At 37.6% G+C, this 24,621-nt stretch overlaps 1 protein-coding gene across 1 annotated transcript in view; it reads right to left on the reverse strand.

Moving 5' to 3' along the window:
• Zdhhc15 (zinc finger DHHC-type palmitoyltransferase 15) overlaps positions 1-24,621 on the reverse strand; it is a 114,428-nt gene that overhangs the window by 43,097 nt on the left and 46,710 nt on the right. The window contains exons 3-4 of the mRNA XM_057760415.1: positions 15,957-16,051; positions 8,325-8,445 (exon numbers count right to left, since the gene is read on the reverse strand). Coding sequence (XP_057616398.1) covers positions 8,325-8,445; positions 15,957-16,051 — 216 coding nt within the window. The remainder of the gene's footprint in view (positions 1-8,324; positions 8,446-15,956; positions 16,052-24,621) is intronic.

Consider the following 24,621-nt stretch of genomic DNA (forward strand, 5'->3'; position numbering starts at 1 on the left):
GCTAAAATAAAAAACACCAATGATAGCCTTTGCTGGAGAGGTTGTGGAGAAAGGGGTACACTCATCCATTGCTGGTGGGAATGCAAACTTGTGCAACCACTTTGGAAAACAGTATGGCGGTTTCTCAGGAATTTCGGGATCCACCTACCCCTGGACCCAGCAATACCACTCTTGGGAATATACCCAAGAAATGCCCTATCATACAACAAAAGTATATGCTCAACTATGTTCATAGCAGCATTGTTTGTAATAGCCAGAACCTGGAAACAACCTAGATGCCCTTCAATGGAAGAATGGATGAAGAAAGTATGGAATATATACATATTAGAGTACTACTCAGCAGTAAAAAACAATGACTTCCTGAATTTTGCAGGCAAATGGATGGAAATAGAAAACACTACCCTGAGTGAGGTGAGCCAGACCCAAAAAGAGGAACATGGGATGTACTCACTCATATTTGGTTTCTAGCCATGAATAGGGGACGTTGAGCCTATTATGCATGATCCTAGAGAAGCTAATTAAGAAGGTGAACCCAAAGAAAAACATTTAGGCGATGAAAGGAGACAGAGACAAAGATCCACATTGGAGCACCGGACTGAAATCTCAAGGTCCAAATCAAGAGCAGGAGACAGAGCACAAGCAAGGAACTCAGGACCGCGAGGGGTGCACCCACACACTGAGACAATGGAGATGTTCTATCAGGAACTCACCAAGGCCAGCTGGCCTGGGTCTGAAAAAGCATGGGATAAAACCGGACTTGCTGAACATAATAGACAATGAGGACTACTGAGAACTCAAGAACAATGGCAATGGGTTTTTGATCCTACTGCACGTACTGGCTTTGTGGGAGCCTAGGCAGTTTGAATGCTCACCTTACTAGACCTGGATGGAACTGGGTGGTCCTTGGATTTCCCACAGGGCAGGGAACCCGGATTACTCTTAGGGATGATGAGGGAGGGGGACTTCATGGGGGAGGGGGAGGGAAATGGGAGGTGGTGGCGGGGAGAAGGCAGAAATCTTTAACAAATAAATAAATAAATAATAAAACTGTAATGTATAATTAAGAAATATAGGTTAATATATAATCATCTATAATAGTCAAGCTTGTAGTCATGTTAGTTAGATTTTTCTCAATGTATAGAGATATATTTCAGTTAGATAGGTATTCTTCAAATCTTTCAGAGACCTTCAGAATATGGCATTTTAAATGTTTTAGTAACTTAGGACTTTCATGACAATGAGACACATCTGCTCCAGGCAGCACTAGCTACTTCAAGAGGAAGATGGGCATTGAAGAGGCTCCTTATGGAGTTTGCTAGCCATTTGGGCAAGAAACTGTTCTTGCCTAAACTGTTTGACTGGACATGCAGGACCCACAGACAAATGACTGCTAAAATTGTCTAAAGGTGAGATGGTTCTTTGGGGTTCCTACTTCATAAAATACTCTACTAGACATTCTGCAGGATATAAAAGAAAGTGACTGGCAAACTGCCAATATAGGCAGAACTATCTTTGAAATTTCCTGCTTCATGAAAAAGTCTGCTGGATACTGTGGGTCAGAAGGCTGAAGATGGACACCCCAATGGTACAGAAGAACTTTGGGTGACCATCCAGGCAGTGAGATGTCTCTATCAATTCTAGAGTTTTGGAAGTTGTTTACAATGCACTTTCTGTTTACTTAGATAATATTATATCCTTCTGGAGTCTTTGGTGGAATTGAAGAATAGATAGGTATTTATAGTTATAGTTTTCCTTAATCATGATAAAAGATAAAGTAAGTATAAATATTGTAACTGTAATTCTTGCTTGATACCTGTTTTGTTATATGTAATTTTACTATGTTAAAGTTAAAACCTTCCTTTATTATTTAAACAGAAAAGGGGAGGTGAACTGGGAGTTCCCTCTGTATGCTGTGATTACCATTAATGAATAAAAAAAAACTGCCTTGGCCTATTGATAGGGTGGAACTTAGGTAGGTGGGGAGAACAGGACTGAATGTTGGGAGAAAGAAGGGTGGGGTCAGAGAGTTGTTATCGAGCCGCTGCCAGAGTCAGATGTGCCAGAACTTTGCTGGTAGACCACATCCTTGTGGTGATATACAGATTAACAGAAATGGATTAAATTAAGATGTAAGAGTTAGCCAATAAGAAGCTAGAGCTAATGAGCCAAGCAGTGATTTAATTAATACAGTTTCTGTGTGGTTATTTCAGGGCTAAGCTAGCTGGGTGGCTGGGATGAACAAGCAGCCTCCCTCCAACATTAAAATACTAAGTATACAGAAGAAAGAATTTCAAAAGCTATAAGAGATAAGGCATGTAACATGTAAAGGAAACCCATGAGAACAATAGCTGATTTCTCCATGGAAGCTCTGAAAGCCAAAAGTGCCTGGAGCAATGCATTCTAAGTTCTAAAGGAGCATGACTATCAACCCAGACTGTTGTAACTAAAAAAATTATCTTTCATAGTTGAAGGGAAAAAAGCAAAACTTCACATGATACAAAGAGCTGTAAAACTTTTTATAACCAGCAGACCAACGCTAAATACAAGGAGCAGTACTTCAGCTGAAGAATAAACATAGCCAAGAGACTGTAGAAAGAAAACAAATGAAGCTGTAATTACTGAAACATGAAGGACCACTGAGAACACAAATAGCAACAAGAAAGAAACAAAAACACAATGGCTGCAATCAACACACATCTTTCAATAAAATCTTTAAATATCAATGCCCTCAATTTTCTCATCAAAAGACACATGCTGACTGAATGGGTCAAGAAACAAAATCTTTCTTTTGTTTTTAAGAAACTCATGGTAGTTTTAAAGATAGGTACCAATGTAGAGGGAAAGGATGGACAAAAGTACTTCAATCAAATAGGACCAGGAAGCAAGCACACATTGCATGCTAATATCTAACAAAATAGACTTCCAACTAAAACCAATCAGAAGTTATAAAAAGGGATCTCATTTTAATCAAAGGAACAATTAAACAAGAAGCTATTACTATCTTAAGTACATATCCAACAGATTCTACTACACCTAATTTCATTAAAAAATACTACTGAAACTAAAGACACAAACTAACATCAGTTCATTAATTGTAGGTAATTTCAATGCCCTATTTTTTCCAATACACATGTCATATGGACAAAAAATAAACAGAGAAACATCAGAATTAGTTGGCCTCATACATTAAATGGACTTAACAGACATCTACACAAACACCAGAGGATATATAGTCTACTCAGCATCCCATGGAAACCCCTCTATAACATACCACATCACAAACTACAAAACAAATCTTAACAAGTTCAGAAACACTAAAAAAAACTTCATGTATATCTTACCATGATACAATAAAACTTAAAATTAACAGCAAATTCTAGTAAATACACAAACTTATGGATATTAAACAACTCATTACTGAATGAGTGGGTCAATTGAGAAAAAAATTTTCTTGGAACTAAATGAAAATGAAAACACAACACAAAAACATCTGAGACGTTTCAAAAGTAACCGTAAAATGGAAATTTATAGCTTTAAGTGCCTACATCAAAAAATCTTCATAAAAATAAACCCCAATTTAAAAAATAAGAAAGAGCAGAAGTAAATAACTTACTGATGTAACTCACAAATTCAGAAAAACAAGAACAAATCAAACCCAAACCTAGTCTATGGATAAATAATAAAAATCACAGCAGAAACTAATAAAATAAAAGCAAAAAAATTAGAAAGAATCAATGAATCCAAGAGCTGATTCTTTGAGAACATAAAAAAGATTGACAGATCCTTGGTCCAACTAAACAAAAGGGAGAAATATACAAGTCAAATTAGAAACAAACACAAAAACATAAAAAACCCAAATAAATTCAGAATATTATAAAGGAATACCTTAAAATATTTACTCCATTAAGTTAGAAAATCTTAAAGAAATAAATGAATTTCTTGATTCATCCAAATTATCAAAATTAAATCAAGAAGAGATCAACAACCTATACTAAACAAGGAGATTGAAACAGTAAGCCTTCTGTCTTTAAAAAAAAAGTTCAAACCCATATGGACTCACAGGAGAATTCTACCACACTTTCAAGATCTATAGGCAGTAATTTTTAAATTATTCAAAAAATGGAAACAAAAGGAAACTTCTTTTAGGAAGTCAGTATTTATATATTACAAAAACTAAGCAAAAGCACCAAAAACAAAACAAAACAAAACAAAACAAAAAAAAAAAAAACAAACCACTCCTACAGGCCAAATTCCCTGATGAATGTAGATTCAAAAATCATAAATAAAATATTTACAAATAGAATACAGACATACATCAGAGAGATTGCCCACCCTGACCAAGTTGATTTTATCCCCCAGATGAAGGTATGGTATAACATACATAAGTCAATAAATGTGATAAACCACCTAAGTGAACTTAAAAATAAAAATCCTGACCAAGTTGATTTTATCCCCCAGATGAAGGTATGGTATAACATACATAAGTCAATAAATGTGATAAACCACCTAAGTGAACTTAAAAATAAAAATCACATTATCATTTCAATAGATGTCAAAAAAGCCTTTGACAAAGTCTATCATATCTTCATAATAAAAGTCCTAGAGAGAAGAGGACTAGAGGGAACATACATCAGCATAATAAAAAATATGTATGATAATAATATGTATGATAATTCTAATAAGAAGGGAGATCAATACAGAAGGAGAGGGAGGTAAAACTAATATTAAGGATATCTGAAAAAGCCATAAAGAATTATATTATTATTTATCTAACATTACATATAATACATAGAAGTCTCTTTTTATATGTGTGTGTATAGGGTTTAAATGAAAATTTTCCCACCTGGGCATATAACACACCCCTTGAGCCATAGACTGTCTAATAAAAACTTCAAGGCTAAGTATAAGAAGCCCTCTTGAGTTGTTGTCAGGGTTGTCCAAGAGACTCCCAAAACATTATAGGCTACAGATCTTGCCCTTGTTTGCTTCCCAAAGGTTTAAGGCAAGTCACTATTGCTGAAGAAGCCATATAGGACTCAGAAGATTCAAACTGGATCTGACCTGAAAGTCTCTGCTTCCTACATGAAGACCAGCTTCTGGTACCATGCAAGTTTCCAAGGGAAGGAAGCAAACAAGAGTCCTAGCCTACTATAGTATCTATTAACTACAATAATGACTAGCATGGCATAAAACCCTAAGGGTGCAGTAGTGGCATGCATACTTTTGCACTAACCAGTAGCTCTCTAATTAGACTTAAGACCTACTCAACAAGAGTGAAATCATGCCTAGTACTGAGAACCTACCCACCAACCCAGGGCTAGTGACCACGGATCATGAAGGAGAACCTACAAACTTCTATTTTACTAAACCAGCATATTTCCTAACTTCATCCTAAACATTTATTCTTATATCCACAGATGTGCATACTTCTCAACCCTCATCAATGAAATACCTCTGTGCAACAGACAGAGAATGTTACAGAAAAAGCATAACTGATCAAAATGCAGAGTTGTGGAGCTCAGTCCCAAGTGATATGTGTAATACAACTCTTGGACTAAAAGTTCAGGGAAATTTACAGAAGGGGTGACAGAAAGATTGTAATAGAGAGGAAAAGGAAGTCTGCTGTGAGACTGTGTGTCTCTTCGAAAAATGTCAGGGTAGCTATGTCCACAAAATCTCATCAGCAGGACTGCCTAAACAAAACCCAAACAAGGACAACATACTAACATGGAAGGAGTAAATCACATGAGGCTTCAACCATAAACAAAGAACTACAGGCAACTAAGGAATGCTGAGAACAGGAGAAATAGTCCTCCCTGGGGAAGAGAACATCAATTGGCTAGCCACTACCAAGTGTTCTGCCCTGAAATCATATACATACAAGTATCATTGTATGGAAGGCGCTGGTTGTATTTACATATTTAGGTACACACACACATACACTGTAGTAGGAGAGAACGGGCCCTTTGTTCATCCCACCGGGCTTGCTTACGCCTGAAATAACCACACAGAAATTGTATTAATTAAATTACTGCTTGGCCCATAAGATCTAGCCTCTTACTGGCTAACTCTCACATCTTGATCTAACCCATTTCTATTAATCTGTGTTCACCACGAGGGAGTGGCTTACCGGCATGAGTCTAACCAGCATCCATCTTGGGCAGGAGAACCATGGCGTCTTGCCACTCTGCCCCTCTTCCCAGCATTCAATTCTGTCTGCTCCACCCACCTAAGGGCTGCCCTATCAAAAGGTCAAGGCAGTTTCTTTATTCAACCAATGAAAGCAATGCAAATACAGAAGGACCTACTGCACCAATACACACACGTGCATGCTTATACAATTAAAGAAATAGAAGTCACGTATCTGAGAGAAAGCAAGGGGCTGCATGAAGAGGGTTAGAATGGAAAAGGGGGAAATGATGCAATGATGTAATTTAATAAAGAAAGAATTTCTGCTCCATAAGAGACCTGGCCTATCTAGATCTGTATTCCTATAACTTGGACCAGTGTCTTGTGCCTATCAATCACTTAAAATATTAGTATCATGGAAGTTTTTTATTAGCTACTTTTCTTATCTGTGTGGTAAAATACCTTGATAAAACAACTCAAGAGAAGATAGATTCATTACAGATTCTGGCTTAAAGGAATATAGTCCAGCAAGGAACGGAATGCATGGAGAAGGAGTGGCACATGGTTATAGTGGTGAGTGGACCAGGGGACAGAGAAAGAGAAATCCACAGTGGCTTTTTTCTCCTTTTTTTCTTTTTATTCAGCATGGGACACCAGCTCATAGGATTGTGCCATTCATATTCAGAGCAGGTCTGTCAGAGCCCCCAGAGTCATGCCCAAGGTGCATCTTAGTACTGTGCCTTGCTCTGCACCCTCCTCTTTTTTCAAGATAGTCTCACTATGTAGCCTTGGCTGGCTTGGAGCTTGTTCTGTAGAGGGGCTAGCCTCAAATTCACAGAGATTCACCTGCCTCTTCCTCCCAAGTGCTGGGATTAAAAGTGTGTACCACCACACTCTATGTTTTTCTTAATCCAATTAAGATGACAACAAAAATCAATCATCACTATTTTCAAACATCCACTGACATAGGGTTAAGAGTACAATGAACCACATGTATCAATACCTAGAGTCAACAAGTTCAATAATGTGCCATTTTTCTTTATTCTGCTCCTTCCCCTGGCTCTGTTACTTCAGCATTTAAGACAAATATTGAAACAAACAATCACAGATATTTTAGTGTGCATGAATACTTTGAAAAAATAATAACTACTATGACATTACCACTCTAACAAAATTAAGTCCTTAATGTTTTCTGATTAACATTTCTTCACCTGTCACATTGCCTCTTAACAGCTGCTGAGTTAGCAAATGGTGAAGAAATGAACCGAGTGCCTGACAGCACCCTTTCCAAAGTATGATGCAGCAGAAGGGCCTCGCTTTCCAAACCTTCAAAGATGGAGAGCCATCTCTGCAAGTACGGCTTTATTCATTCAAATGAAATCCGAGAGGAAAACTCCTCCAAGTGTATTTATTTAACCACAGAAATGGTGATTCAACTTCCTTTTTTTTATTACTATAAGGATGTTCATAGCAAACTGATTCATACTAGCTAAGCATTGGAAACAACCCAAATGTGTATCAGCCACTGAGTAGATAACCAAACTGTTATATTCATACAATGTATTACTACTGAGCAATACAAAGAATGAAATACACAGTAATATGAATGAATGTCACAAATATTATGCTGACTAAAAGGGTGCATACTTGATTTCATCCACTTATAAAAAAATTCTAGAGCAGGCAAAATTATCAGAGTAATCATTGTATGTATGTGTGAGGATTGACTGGGCAGGGGTATGGCAGAACTTCTTGGAGTGATGGTAATTTTTTTAGCAGCTTTGATTACAGGCATGTATAATTTCCAAAGCTTGTTGAACTGTACACTTAAGATTTTTGCATGTTTCATATGCAAATTTTACTCACAAAAGAATACATATTTGGTAGCTATATACTGATGTTTGCTCTTTGTTTTTAAATGAATTAGAAAAAAATAAGATGATCCAATGGAAAACAGAAGGAGGGTTGAATATAAGGACAGGAATGTGATAAAGCTATATAATAAGATGTTAGTGGTAGAACCCAGGGTATTACAGCTACTTACAATTCTCCCAGCTCTGATAGTTGTATGAAAGGTTTTCTAATGAAATGTGAGTTTGAAGAGATGGGAGGAAAAGGACGCTAGCCTGCCAGCACAGATGACCTGTTCCTTAATTCCTGCTAGCTGACTCTCCCAACTGAGATGATGAACTGACCTCCACTCCCGGTCCTTGTGTACACTGGTAGCTTCTTGGCCATATCCACAAGGATCTGCTTCTGGACCTCAGGTCTCTCTTCATTTTCATAGCGTTCCTTGTCTGTATAGGACAAGTGGAACTGGAAGAAAACAGGCAAGGATTTACTTTCTCAGGTTCCCAGAAAAGATTAAAAGCAATCATAACTACCTAAATGAAAATATTTATTATCTGTCCTTGAACTCAAAATACCAATTTGTCTTATACATTTCTTTGGCTAAGAATCTTATGAGATAGGTGGCATTCTTTTTTAAATATCAAAAACCCCCAGAATGCTTAGACAAATTAAGTATTTTATTTATTGTTGCACTCAATCAACTTATAAGTAGCAAAGCTGGTCCTGAATGCACTAATGTAATTCCAATACTTACACGCTTTCCACTCCATTATACCATGTATGACGGTATACACAGTTGTGTAATACATTGCTGCCAGGACCCCATCAATGAGTAGGCAGACTTATTGAGTGTCAATTGCTTTTTCATAGGTTCATAATGCTGATGACACTTGCAGGAAAGCTGGATGAAACGGCTTGTGATATTGCCTGCATAATTATAATTTTGCAAATGAGTAGAAATTTGGATATCCTCACTAGTTGGTACAGAATATTTTTTGCCAATTTAATGCTATATTTTGCTAATCTTGCCTAAAAAAGCCCAATTATTTTTTCCAAGTAATATAGATCTGAAAACTTTTCTTTAGTCTACACAAAAGGGTAGACAGAGGTGAAAAAGGAAAGGCTCTATCGTGGGAATTTCCGGTTTAAACCTTATTATCATGAACATAAAATAGGAAATCACTTTGGAAAATTAGACATTCTTGATCTAAACTTTCACCCTGTAAAATAAAGGAAATAATACATACTTCAGAAGATTGGTGCAAAATTGCTGGATAATAACAAGTAACTCAAAGCATCATTTAGAACTCCAATTATTAATTATTTAAATCTATTTGATATTCCAGTCATTTGAATTTTAATTCTTTTTTTATTTTTAAAACAATCTTATTTTTCATACCAATCCCAGTTCTCTCCCTCCCATTCTCCCACTTCCCCCTACCCTCTCCCCACCTCACCCCCATCCATTCCTCAGAGAGGGTGAGGCCTCCCATGGGGAGTCAACAAAATCTGTCACATGACTTGAGGCAGGATCAAGGTACTATTTTGTACCTTACTGTGCTTTCACTCAGTACGTTCACAGCTACTAGTGATAATGAACGTCTATTCATGACTTCATTGGGCCATTTGGGGTATTCTCTTGAAACATCTATTTGAGTATTTTGTTCACTACAATAATTAGGTTTTTAATCAGTTTCCTTTGAGGATGAGGTCTCTGATGGGTTGGTCATGGTCCAGTAAAGGCCACACATCCAAGAATATATGAGTAACATAAGCTATACTTGGTGGGTTTAATAAAAAGAGGAAATGAGTGAGTGGGTGGGTAGGTCAGGGATGATGGCTCTGGGAGGAATATGGGAGGTAGTAAATATGATCACACTTGTATGAAATTCTCAAACAACTAACAAAATTGAAAAAAATCAAGTTATTGTCATTTTATGCTGAATTGTGGCAATCTTTCATATATTATAGATTCTACTTTTTGTTGAATATTTTTTTTAACAATCTGTACCTTTCTTTCAGTCCTTTTATGGTATAGTTTGAGGAACAGAAGATCTTGGTAAGAGTGTGGATTTATACATCCAGTTTGGAAAACTTATGTACGATTTCAAGTTAAATGCATGTCCACACTATGACCTAGCAATTCCACCCCTAGTTACATAGTCAACATAAATAAAAGTGTGTGAGTGAAACATGCATTTAAATATGCCAAAAGACATAGACAAGAATGATCAGACTAGGTGTGTGCATGTACATACATACATACGCGCACACACACACACTAAATAAATGTTAAAAAATAAAAAGTGAATTTAAAATAGACCCATACCCAGGGCAAATTTATTGCCATTCTCAATTAGAGTGAGAATTAAATGGCCTCCTGAGGATATGTGGAAAGGCATTTGAAGCTGTCACAATAAATATGGTACATTTATAAACATTTAATTCTTAGCCCCCGAGTTCTGCTGTGCACTAGGTAGATGCATCCTAATAAGAATGCCTTAAGTAAATATTGTAAATTGATAAAAACGAAACCTGTTTATTTTGTTAAATACAATTATACTAACATGAAAATGCAATTTTTTTTTTAGATTTTCATTTAAATTTTGATAATTGAACGTAGTTCCTTGTGGCAGTGCTTTAATCTTTGAGGTATCCTGTGACTGTGACTTTCTCATGGGACCCTGCACTACTTGAAGGGCACAAGCAGAAGTTGTTTCCATTTAGATGTGATAAACACACTGTGGTCACTCAACAAATAGTTTAGAACAAGATGTCTGGCAGAGAGCATATTTCTGGCACTAACTAAGCCTTATTAAGGATTATAAAGCAGCGAGCTAATAAGAGCATTCTGGATGAGACAACTAATGACAGATTGGAATGTTGTGATCATTACAGAAATTAATATTGTGGCTATTAAGTAGACCCAAAGAACTCTCCTTCCCTTTTTTACAAATTGAAAATGATAAAGATGTAGTCATAAGCATTAGGCATTTGCAGTACTTGATTAAAACCTACCATTATTTCATCAAGTTTAGGTCTATAAAATTCTCAGCCACTTAGCCTTTCTCCTGACCTAAAAGCTTTCATACATAACATGAAGGGGATACTTAATTTTTATTAAGCTAAAATTAATATAACATGGTATTTTATTTATAAGGTACATTTTATACTGCACAATTTTGCAGCATTTAACTTACTCATGCTGTGGTGCAAACAAAACTACCTAGTTCCAAAACATTTAATCACTCCAAGAGGAAATCCTTTACTTACTAAGTTGTCATTTTTTTATTCCTTTATCTCTAGGCAGACTACAACCAGTATCTGCTGTATGGATCTCTGTCTATGAATTTGCCTTCAAAACAGTATGGCCTCGGGTGTTTGGTGTCTTTCATTTACCATATTTCAAGGTACATCTATGTTATATGTCAGTACTGCATTCCCTTTTATGGCCAATGGTATTCTGGCATGTGTTCATATACAGTATACATACAGACATATTGATACATAAGGAAGACATACAATACTTCCTCCATCTATTTTTCCAAGGATGAATATTTGGGTCATTTCAATCTTTTGGCTATAGTGCTTACTGTTGCCATAAAGATTTGCAAATATGTATTTACTCGAATGCTTACTTTTAATTATTTTGAGTATATACCCATGAATGGAACTTTTGGGTCACATGGTAACTCCATATTTAACCTTATGAGGAAAAGTATAGGTATTTTGCATAGCAGATATACTGTTGTGGAATACTAGTTTAGGATGTGTTCCATTCATTTATGATGTGAATATTTGTCTAGTGATGCAAAGACGTGCTGCATTCTTTTATGTTGCAATTGTTTAACTCTGTGAAGCTGTGTTACTTTGCCTGTCTAAAACACCTGATTGGTCTAATAAAGAACTGAATGGCCAATAGCCAGGCAGGAGAGGGATAGGTGGGGCTGCCAGTCAGAGAGAATAAGTAGAAGGAGAAATCTAGGATTGAAAGAAGAGTGAGTATCGAGAAGAAGAGAAGGAGAGGAGGACACCAGGGGTCAGTCACACAGCCACACAGCCAGCCATGGACTAAGAAGAAAAGAAAGATATATAGAATAAAGAAAGGTAAAAAACTCAGAGTCAAAATGTAGTTAAAGAGAAACAGAATAATCTGAGTTACAAAAGCTGGCTAGAAACAAGTCAAGCTAAGGCCTGACATTCATAAGTAAGACTTAGTCTCCATGTGTTATTTGGGAGCTGGGTAGCAAGCCCCCAAAGAGAAAAACAACCTAACTACAATCTACCATTTTATATTTCTAGTCAAATTTGGAAGAATTGTGAATTCTTCGCATTCTTACCAATATATGCTATCTTTCATTCATTCATCTGTTCATTCACTTAATGGTTTCCTTCTTGGTGGTTTTGGTGTCTAGATTTGTATTTCCTTAAATTAGTAGTGGTGCTCATGAACTTTTCATGTCCTTAATAGAAAATTGTATATATTATTTGGAGAGAAATAGCTAGTTAAGACCTTTCTGTATTTTACAATTGGGTTATCTTTAGTTGCTGAATTATAAGAATCTTTATGTATTCTGAGCACTGGATACAAGAGATGTATGAAAATACTTTAACACTTTGGGTGGTCTTCTTACTGTTTGGTTTATTTTCATTCTGCTAATTTTCTTGTCTTTCTTTTCTTTGATGTTCGGCTTTCTACTCTTCATTAAACAGTTCTCTAAAACATCAAAATAGATTATTGAGATGTTTATTATTTTAAATGTGTTTCCAATTATAAATTTTCCTACGAGCACTGCTTAATCACCTCCTACAATTTTTATTATGCTACATCTCATTTTCATTACCCTCAAAGTATTTTTAATTTTTCCTATAATTTCTTATTCAATCCATTTGTTCAGAGTATACTTAATGGTCAATGTGCAGAAAATAAGAGACTACAGAATTCTCAGTCCTAAATGAACATCTATATTACACCCTCATCTCCCAAGGCTCAGGGGTCACTGAAGAAGAGGGCACAGAAAGACTGTAAGAGCCTGTGTACAAGGGGATACACACATTAAAGCAGCAATCTCACACACTCAACAGGGTCACTGCACAAATGAACTCACAGCTCTTCTGGTGGCATACACAAGACTGTGAAATCTCAAGACAGACAAAATCCCAGCTTGGAGAAAGGAGTGGAGTAAGAAGTCCTATCTGCAGCTGAGGAGATATTGGTAACTGATAGCTTCTAAAAGGGGGAAATAAGTTGTATGTAAGGGTGTGGCCCTTGGTAGGTTGAATACCTTCTAGTGAACACTCAAATACTAAGTAGTACATGGGTAGCACAAATGGACCAGATGGCTTTTTTTTAAATATGGGAGAGTATGAGGACACAAAGTTGGGTGGATAGGGGAAGGGGGAAGGGTCCTGGAGGTGCTGGGATGGGAGTGAATACACTCAAAATGCAGTCTATGGAATAGTTCAAGAATTAATAAAATTAATCATTCCCCCACACTTGTGAATTTATAGCTTTGTCTTATTAATTTCTAGCTTTATCCCACTGTACTTAGAGAAAATACTTGCTATGGTTTCAATGTTTTAAATATATGAACTTCTTTGGTGGCCCAACAGATTGTCTATACTGGAAAATGTTCAATATGCAACTTGGAAGAATGTATATTCTGCTATTTTTGGGGGGGTGTAGATTTCTTTATATGTATACTCCCAGATTCTTCATTTACTTTTGATCTTCTGCTTGTTCTATGCACGACTGAAAATGTAGAACTGATGTCTTTTTAACTATGATTGCAGAACAGAATTTTCCCAGGTTTTGCTTCTATTTTTCAGGTTCATTTTAAAAATAGCTTTAACATATTGGTGAACTGACTCTTTAAATTTTTTTGTGAGGCAGGAGATCGAATTCAACAACCTGCTAGTCAAATGCTCTACCACAGACCCATATTGAGCAATTGACCCATTTATCAATATATATCGTATTTCTTTTTCTCTTATGTTTGACTTAACTCTGTTAGAAATATTTGTGTTGTGATGGATCACAGAGCCTCACAGATACACTGATTTTCTAAGCAACAATCCCAGTCCCTCTCTTCCCTCCTTCCCTGCCTTTCTTTCCTATGTAGTCTCATGTTTGAAATTAGCACAGATACCCTTGCTTTTTTTGATTAATATTTGCTTATATTTTTCTAATCATTTATTGTCAACCTGTTATGTCTTTGATACCAATGGTAACTCTATTATAGATAGAACAAATATATCTTAACTAGACTGAAATCATGTATATATAATATATATGACATATAACATATATATATATATATATATATATATATATGATCTGATTTCAAACTAGTTAATCTCAGGCTTTTATAATATATTTTCTTGAAATGGTCTCATTATGTAGTTCTAGCCATGGAACTCTCTATGTAGTGTATGCTGGACCCAAGTTCACAGACATATACCTACCTATGCTTTAGAGTGCTGGTATTAAACGTGTGTTCCATAATATTTTAAGTGTTATTTATTATTGTTTAAGATAAAGTCTTACTCTATATCCCAGGCTGGGCTCAAATTTGTGGCAATACTCCCAACTCAGCCTCTAGAATTCTGGGATTACAAGTTAAGTGACCATGTCCAGAAATTTCAGTCTTTTAAATGGATAAATTAATGCATTTATATTTTAAGCATTTTGTAGAAAAGATACTAGCCATTTTGGCCCATTATTTTCTTTCTGTGTTACTATCTTTCTCTGGGCTTTAAATTTTTTCTTTTGTATTCCTTTGGCCATATAGGAGATACTATAAAATAATATTTTTCCTGTGTTAATAGTTTTGGTAAGCTATCTCCCATTGTTTCTTTCTACTTCCAAATCTAATTTGTTTTAAAGCAGTTACAGACAATAAATGCCTAAGGTAACCACTTTTCTGAATTCTTTCAAATACTGCAAGAAAAAAAGTGGATTCAAGATAACACAGCTAAAATGGGTTGGATTAACTATTGAATTTTTCTTAGCATTGCCCCTTCTAGTTTCTTGCTGAGTACTATTTTAAAATAATGCAATTTCTTTCTTTCTTTCTTTCTTTCTTTCTTTCTTTCTTTCTTTCTTTCTTTTTCTTTTTTTCTTTTTTTTTTTTTCCGAGACAGGGTTTCTCTATAGCTTTGGAGCCTGCCCTGGAACTCGCTCTATAGACCGGGCTGGCCTCAAACTCACAGAAACTCACCTATCTCTACCTCCCGAGTGCTGGGATTAAAGGCATGAGCCACCACCACCCGGAAAAATAATACAATTTCATAGAACTGAACTAGATGAGGTCTCAAAATCAAAGTGGCAGAGACAAATCCCAGTTTTCTTGCTAACCCCATAATGGCTCCCTCAATCAAGATATCTCTTTCCTTGCTCTCATATATGTCCTTCTTCCACGATCAACCTAGATAGTAGGGAGGGCCTTGTACTTACTACAGAGCAGGGTGCCTTGTCCTCTCTTAGGATTGGAGGGGAAGGGGTGGGAGGCTGTGTGGAGGGAGTGGAGGAGGGGAGGGAGTGGGAATTTGGAGTGGTATTTTTTTTAAATAATTAAAAAAATCAAAGCAGCTTCTTGTTTTAATAAGATTTCCACCGCAGATAGTGGTATCCTAGTCTTAAAGATACCCAAGTCTGGTGAATTCACAAACTCCTTCAATAGCCAATTCTACCCTTAATTCCTCTGAATGAATCCCTTACAGCTTTTCTTTAGCTGGGCTAGGTGGTATGCCACTATAGTCCTGGCTATTCAGGAGAGGTGAGACAGGGTCTCTGGAGGTTAGGAGTTCAAGGCCAGCTTGGGCAACACAGTGAGACCTTACTTGAAAAAACAAAGACAAAACAGCCCGAGTTTCTTTTAATGGGAAGGTTTTTTTCTCCTTTTGTCCTGTTCTTGTTTTGTTGTTATCTTTAGATTCTTTTGTTCTTAACTTTGTGAAGCAACAAATCCTCTTACCTTCTGGTTTGGCTGCTGTGGGAGTGTGAAGATAGACTTCCAGTAGGTCCATGCAAAGAACACAAAAATGGCATGATAGAGTAGGAGGTAGATGACTGAAATTCAAACAAAGTTTAAACTTGTAATCCATCTTCAGAGTTCAAAAGAATAAAACTAAGTGACAAATGTCTATCTTTTCTCCTATTATATACTCTGTAGTATTATTATGAAATGTTGATTGCTACCATTTTCCCATGCAGAGATAAGAATACATGCAAAACACCAAATTTTGTACCAGAGATTTTCTGGAAATTATATCCTTTTAAAGCTATCATGTGATTCTTCGAGTAAAGAGAGGAACTGGCCTTTGCGACAATATATGAGACGCTATTTTAGCCAGTTGTCATTATGTCTGTCACCATGGGTGCTAAAATACTACGATACAATTTGCACTTCATTAGAGTTTACAATATGCTTTTTCAAAAAAATTTAATTAAGCATTCACGTGCTTATGTGCATGTGTGTGTGTGTGTGTGTGTGTGTGCATGCTACAGCGCACATGTGGCATTCAGAGGACAACTTGTGAGAGTCAGTCCTCTCCTTCTGCATATGGGTTCCAGGGGTAGAATGCAGTCCATCAACCTTGTCTGGAAGCACCTTTACACACTGAAGCATCTGGCCAGCCCAAAACAGACTTTAATATGTCACCTCATTTTATTTTCTCAGTAACATTGTTGAGAAAGATATTGGCAGAAGGCAGGTGATTATCTGTCAAAGATAGATAGTTCGTTAATCAAGGTCACACAGCCTATAATGTAGTCTGGCATTAAATACAGGACTACTGACTCTAAGCCCAAAGTCATTTTCAGTTGTTTCATTGACTACACAGTTAGAAAGCATAAGCTGTGCCTCTAAAACAGATGAACGCATGACTGCCCATCTTCTCATACTTTTTGCCTTTTATTCAGCTCAGTTTTGGTATTCTCCATTGAGCTGGTTACAAGACGGAAAGTCATTTCAGTGTTTCATTCCAAGCCCCTGAATGGCATGGTCTTATTTCAGTCCATTAAAGAGACTCAAGAGAATGAAATAATTCAAGACCTAATTAGCAAGGTTCAACCTCTCATTTAGCTACGCTTTCGGTCCCAGTCTCTTAATACAAGACCTTTTAGGTGGGAGATGATGAAATCTCATTTTAAAATTCCAGAAACACAGAGTAAAAGACAAATGTGTACTCCACATATGCATTTCACTTCTCGCCTGTTCATGTCAGTGATGTGAATTATTCTAGATTTTCTCATGTTTAAATATTTATATAAATACATGCACACAATAAATATATCATCTCTACAACATCTAAAATTTAACTGTCTTTTTTGTGAAATGTTAAAGTTTATACATTTTGAAATTTGAGGTAGAGAAAATTATATAGTGAAATCTCTGTCTTTTTCAGTTACAATCTATGTCAACAACCAATGTCATAAGCCGTGACCTCAGATTTTATATTTCTAAAATAACCCAGTGTACTTTGCCATACACAGAGAAGTAGGCTGTACACAGTGTTTTGCAACATATTTCTTTTTTACTTCATTTGGAAATCATTTCACATTATATAACTTAGAAAGAGTGAATTTTCTCATTTCCTAAATAAGTCTCAGTGAAGTGACCAGCCCTAAATGGGACCCCTATATCATTTTCCCCTTTCTGCCAAGGCTGAGGGACTGTCATGGGGGGGGGGGGGTGTTGTGGGAAGCTGCAGGCTGTGTTCCTGCCGCCCCAGCTCCTGGGCCGCCTGGCTAGCTTATGCCCCAAAATAACAACACACAAACTGTATTCTTTTAAACACTGCTTGGCCCATTAGCTCTAGCCCTTACTGGCTAATTCTCATATCCCAATCAACCCATCTCTAATAATCTGTGTAGCACCAGTCTTACCGGGAAAGATTCAGCATGTCTGACCTGGTGGCTTGCTTCATCGTGTCGGCCTCTGAGAGGAGCTGCCCTGCATCTGCCTGGGAGAGGGGAGTATGGCGTCTGAGCTCACTTCCTCTTCCTCTCAGCATTCTGTTCTGTTTACTCCACCCACCTATGTTCTAACCTATGAGGGCCAAGCAATTTCTTTATTTTTTAACCAATGACCTTCCTCCATCATTTCCCCTTTTTCTGTTTAAACAAAAAAAAAAGGAAGGCTTTAACTTTAACATAGCAAAATTACATATAACAAAACAGTTATCAAGTAAAAATTACAATATTTACATCTATTTTATCTTTATCATAACTAAGGAAAACTATAACTATAACTAACTATTCTTCAACTCCATCAAAGACTCGAGAAGGATACAATATTACCCAAGCAAACAAAAAATAAGCAACTTTCAAACTCTAGAAATGACAGAGACATCTCGCTGCCTTGACAGTCACCCAAAGTTTCTCTGTACCATTGGGGCATCCATCTTCGGCCTACAGGCCCATAGTTTCCAGCAGACATTTCCATGAAGCAGGAAATTTCAAAGGCAGTTCAGTCACTCTCTGCTGTGTCCTGCAGAATGTCTCGCAGACTCTTTCATGAATCAGGAACCCTGAAAGATGATCTCACCTTTAGGCAAGTTCAGTAGTCCTCTCTCTGTGGGTTTTCTGTGTCCAGTTTATACAATAGTACAGGAAAGAGCACTTTCTTGCCCAAATGGCTATCAAACTCCATAAGGTGCCTCTTCGATGCCCATCTTCTTTCTTCTTGAAGTAGATTGGTGCTGCCAGGAGCAGATGTGTCTCATTGTCATGAAAAACCCTAAGTTATTAAAACACTTAAAATGCCATATTTTATAATCTTTGAAAGATATGAAGAATGCCTATCTAAAATATATCTATGTACATCTAGAATGGCGCCCAGACATGGGGCACTGAATCTACAGAAAGCCTGAGAAAGCTTGGGAAAGAATAGAGTAAAGCATGTTTTCTTGGTAGCAGCAATTTCTTGGGTCTGCTCTGTTTGCTAGAGGCAAGCAAGTGCTCTCATCTAAGAGAGGCTTCCTGACTCAGCTTTAGCTGCAAAATCCTGCAGCTCTCTTAAGAGGTCCTGCCACGAAACACTTAAACGGTGTTGATGAAAAGCTGAACGCATGCTTTTCGGTTTTCAGCTGTAGCAGGAAAAAAGCTGTGCCGTTTAAAAATGCTGGCATTCTGGTCCGTCCTGCCAGGGCAAACTCTGACTCTGAGGCAGGAGGTCAGCTACAGAGAGAGCATTTGAGTGTTGTAGCTTGTTTGCTGGCAAGGACCTTGAAACGCCACAGAGTTGTGGTGATAAACATGGCTACAGCCGGTACCTCAGCCATGAGGCTGGAAAGCTAGCGGGGTGGCAGGAAGCCATGTGGGAGCCGGGGCAGCCGGAACCCAGCCTGCAGCTCCCATTACAGGGCGGTGCAGAAAGATTTTAAGAGTCAAAGTTGGGGAGGATGTCTCCAAAATATTGTTTTCTGGACACAGAAAACTGTTGAATATAAGAACTCACAGAGGCTGCAACTGCATAAGACAGGCACAAGATTAAGCCATCCAAAATCCCAGCATGTACTGGGGAGAGGCCCAACAGGTCCCACCACTTAGCTGAGGGGCTACTGGCAGTTGGTGGCTGCTGAAGGAGCAAAAGTCAATTTTCTTTAGGAATGTGGTCCTTGATAGACGTGTTCATGTTCCAATGGGTGACCCTACACTCATGAGCACCCAGGTAGTAAAGATTATACTCAGCTTTTTTAAAAGAGTATATGAAGACGGAAGGAAAGATTGGAAAGTGGTATAAAAAGTTGGAATGGGAGGCATATTTTATTGAAACACATTGTATTCATTATAAAATTCTCAAGCAATAAAAAGTTGCATGGATTCTGTTGCAAAGATGTCTTATATAATTTACTGAACCAGACTGTTCAGTAGATTTATTATAAATTTGAATTTTGCTTTCTCTTGCTAGTACAAATAGTGATTCCATTAATATTTTATATACATGTTATCTGCATATGTATAAAGAACATCTATAAAATTAACCAGATGGTAGTGATGCACACCTTTACTTGGGAAGCAGAGGCAGGTGGATCTCTGAAGTCGAGGCTAGTTTGAGGTCTACAGAGTGAGTTCCAGGACAGCCAAGGATACACAGAGCAACCCTGTCTCAAAAATCAAAACAAAAAAAATTTGTAGAATCAATTTCCTCATTTGGAATTGTCATGTCAAAAGATATGCCTCTTTCTTATTATTTCTTTTATTTTTGATATTATAATATATTTACATTTCCCCCTTCCCTTTTCTCCTTCCAAACCACATACTCTTCCTTGCTCTCATTCAAATTCATGTCCTCTCTTTCATTAATTGTTGCTACATGCATATATATTCCGAAATATAACTGTTTAGTGTGCAGAATATCACTTGTATGCATGGTTTCAGGGCTGCCCATTCGGAACTGGATAACCAACTGTGGACTCTTCCATGGAAAAGACAATCTCTCCTGCTCTCAGCATTCCTTAGTTGCCTGTAGTTCTTTGTGTAGGCTTAAGGCCTTGTGAGATTTCCCCACCTCCACTTTGGCATGTCAATTGTTGTCCTTGTTCAGTTCATGTTTAGAGAGTCATGTTCATGAGACACTATGGGTATAGCTTCTGGGATTTTACTAGGAGACATAATCTCCTATTAAACTCCCTGATCTTCTGGCTCTTATGATCTTTCTGCCCCTACATCTGCAAGGTTTCCTGAGCCTTAGCTACAGGAGTTGTTTTATAGATCTATCTTCAAACTGGGCTCCACGGATAGTCAAATTTACATTAGTAAAACTTAAAAATTTATTTACATTCTTATCACTAATAAATAAGAGTATTTCTTTCTCCACAGTATAGCTTTCGTAAAGAATTAACATATTTTTTAAAATCTGACTAAGACTTCAAAATATTCTCTTTAACATGTTATTCTTTGCCATTATGGTTTTGTTTCTATCTTAGTGAGAAGGGATGCATTCATTCATGTTAATTCAGAATGGAATGGGAGTATGGAATCTTTGGTTTCAAAGACATCAGAATAAGATAATTTTATGTTTATATTGTCACCATGAACTTCAATGGTAATGAGATTAAACCAGTTTGGTTACATGAACAGATGAAAGTACTCTAAGGGTATTTATCATATCTTTTATTTCAAATGATTGAGATGGAAAATGTGGCACTTTAACTTGGTCCAAGTTCTATTACACATTAATACTTGGCTTAGCTACGGAATTGGAAACAGCTGCATCTCATTCCTCTATCAAAGGATTAATATGGTGTGGATTCTTTTTGATAGATAGAAAATAAGAGATCGTGAGGCTAAATAACAAAGCCACAGTTATTCAGTAGATTGATAAAATAGGGACTATTCTGTATATTTTGTAACAATCTTAGAGAGTTGGAGGAGACTATAGCAACCATCTAGTTCAGCCTCGTCAATTAGATATGGAACTGAGATCCAGAGAAGGTAAGTGATTAAATCAAGGTTACCCATGGAGGGTATGGAAGCAATGGAATCAGAATTGGGGTTTCCTCACTTCCAGTCCAGAGCTCCATGCTTAGAGCAGTAAATATCAAATTAGCAGTGTGCAAGGTGGTTGAGATGGCCCAGTGGGTAAAGGCATCTATCAAGTCTAATGCCTTGAATTGTATCCTCGAGACCCAGGTGACAGAAGAAGAGAACCAACTCCTACAGGCTTTCTTCTAATATCCACATTCTCAGTATGACACATGTGTGTGAGTCACACACTATGTCAAAATACTTAACAAAAATTCAGCATATATCCTTTACCAAAGACTGAACCAGTGTCTGAATTATAAGGTGCAAGAATTTAGCAACCCACCCTCAGATCATGCTGAAGAACCAGGGGGACACTGCCGGAGAAAGATTGCTCCAGCATACCTGGCAGACAATAACTTCATCTCCGCCAGTGCTTTGAAGTGACTCTTGTTGAAATACAGAGAGAACTCATGAGTCTTACGTTTATGCATCCCTCTGTGCAGACAATGCTCCCGAGCTTTGCTCTCGAATATGTGCCAGTCTAGTTCTTTCTGCATTAAAAACATGTAGCATATTTCTCTCTTGTACCCCTCTCTCTTTGGCTATTCCTTGAGACAAGTTCTCACATGTAGTTCAAGCTGGTCTGAAACTCACTACATAGCTAAGAGTGGTCTTGAACTCTTGGCAATTTTCCTGCCTCACCCTCCTAAGTGTTGGAATTACAGACACAAGTCGCCACACCGAGTAGGTGTACTTTTGTATAATTAATTTTTGTGTCTAGAATACCCATCCTTGTAAACCACAGGGACACTGAATCTTTTAAAAATATGATTGCTCCAGGAAGGTTTCAAATCACTAGAGAAATCAAATAGCTTATGAACAACCCTGAGCTGTCACTACGCACCGACATTGAAATGAAATGGGAAAACATCTTTTATTCCTTCAGAAAACAGGCACAGTGCAGTCCTTCACTTAGCTGGCAGTGATTAGTTGTAGAGTATCAGAAGCTACTGGAGTTAGGGTTACAGCATGAAAACCCAAAGTCTTTCAAGTGCTGTTTTTTCTTTCCTTTCATCAGATGCAGAAGTTTGCAAGATGACCAGGCCGTGGCCAAATGCCAAAGGAAAAATTCCTTTAAGCATGCAGTTGTTCTGCATTTCATCCCTGTGTTGTAATGTGAAAAGCCCATTATGGGAACAGCTTCTGAAATGAGAATGACTACTTAAGCACTTTCCCTAAAATAATGCCTCATAAACACCTTGATAAAAATTATGGAAGCTAAAATTGCATGCTGGAAATAGCATTAAAAAGTTGTTATTAGCAACATCTTTGGACAGTAGGCTGCCTGTTCTGTTCTGCTCTTAGGAGGTAGTGGGAAATGTGTGTGTGTGTCAGGGGTGGAGACTTGTGCAGACATTCTTGTATACTTAAAAATGGATGACATAGACTGTTGTGAACGCAGCAATATGAGAAGCAAGGTGAGAAAGTAAAGCAGCCTCCCTCCACATTCTCAGACACACAAATGCCAAAGCTGTTACCGTGGCAATTATCTAACATACCTTTTCTTTTTTCTTCTTTAAAAGCTATTGTTAGAGACTCTTTAGTTTAAAAAGAGATTATTTTCTGTAACATCTTTCAGACCAGTTGATGACTAAAAGCATTTGTTTTGGTAGTGAGGGAAAATTGGGAGCGAGGAGTATCTTGCAATTATGCACTGTAATTCAAATAGGAACAGCAGTTGTAGATCTGGCAATTGAGCGTCCTTATTAAAATCCCCACTTTGGCTCAGGATAGAAACCCTCAGATTATGACAAGGGGGAAATTTGCCAGCTAGGCAGTTACAGCTGCGTTTGAGCAGAGCACGGAACAATGCGGTGTTGCTGCTGATGTTAAACACATTGCCTTACTTTGCTTGCACTGCCTTGTGAACTCCAGCAGAGCTGGATCTTGTGTGGCAGACATTCACAGTAGTGAGAATGAGGAACGAGTCCTAGAGTTTCTTTTGCACAAGGTTCTGAGAACATTTGATGAAAATTGAAGAATTATTCATATGTTATTTCCATGGTTTAGCTAACCCTAACATTTGAATTTTTGTCAGTTGGTTCCAGGGTTTAGCTAATTAACCCCTAGGAGTTTCTCTGATAGTGGTATAAGGTTCTGGTGACATGTGGCACTATATTTTGAAGAGCATAGTTTCTTTTTCATTAGTGTCAACTTCAAAAGTTGGGCTTTCATCCAGAGTATACTAATTACCCACTAGGCATCTACTGCTCATCAATTTTATATAAACCTTTTAGAAAGCTGGCTATGTTACCAACTCTTTTAAAAAAGATTTATGCATTTTATGTGTATGCTCACCACATGTGTGCTATGCCTGAGGAGGCCAGAAGGAAACATCCCAGCTCCAGGAACTGCAGTTATGGTTGGTTGTGAGCCACCAAGTGGGTGCTGGGTATTGAACCTGGGTCCTCTGTAATAGAATATTATTTTCAGGTGTGTTAGGCTAGCAACAGGTGCTGTCAGAGTTCCTGATCGTGCCTAGCCAACGAGGGGCGACCACACAATGCCAACGAAACAGAACGACTGGATGCTGAGAGGGTAAATAAGTTTTTCAGCTATTGCTAAATTATATGAGTCTTCCCTATCCCTTTCACCAGACTCCCGGCATCTGTGTTTGTTGGCACTGAGGAGATGGCTCACTTGGTAAATGTGCGATGCAGTTGCCCAAGCATAAGTGCCTATAATCCCAGCATGCCTACAGTTTGGGGGGTTGAGACAGGATATCCAGCAGTTCACGGACCAGCTAGTCTGTTTCTTTTTAAAGATTTATTTTATTTTACATGTTATGTGTGTTCCTGACTATATGGATGTATGTACACTACATGCATGCAGGTGCCCCTAGAGATCAGAACTGGAGTTACTGTGACTGACAAAATGTGGGTGCTGGGAACCAAACCCGAGTCCTCTGTAATAGTAGCAGCAGATGCCTTTTTATCACCGAGGCATCTCTCCATCCCACCAGCTAACATATGGTTAATGTAGCATAAGAGACCTTGTCTCAACAAGGTGGAAAGGTGAGAACCAACAGTTGAAATTTGGTCTCTGGTCTCAACAGGTGTGCTGTGGTACACATGTGCCCACAGGCACATACATATATACCCCAAAGA

This window comes from Chionomys nivalis, chromosome X (genome assembly GCF_950005125.1).
Source record: "Chionomys nivalis chromosome X, mChiNiv1.1, whole genome shotgun sequence".
Lineage (NCBI taxonomy): Eukaryota > Metazoa > Chordata > Mammalia > Rodentia > Cricetidae > Chionomys > Chionomys nivalis.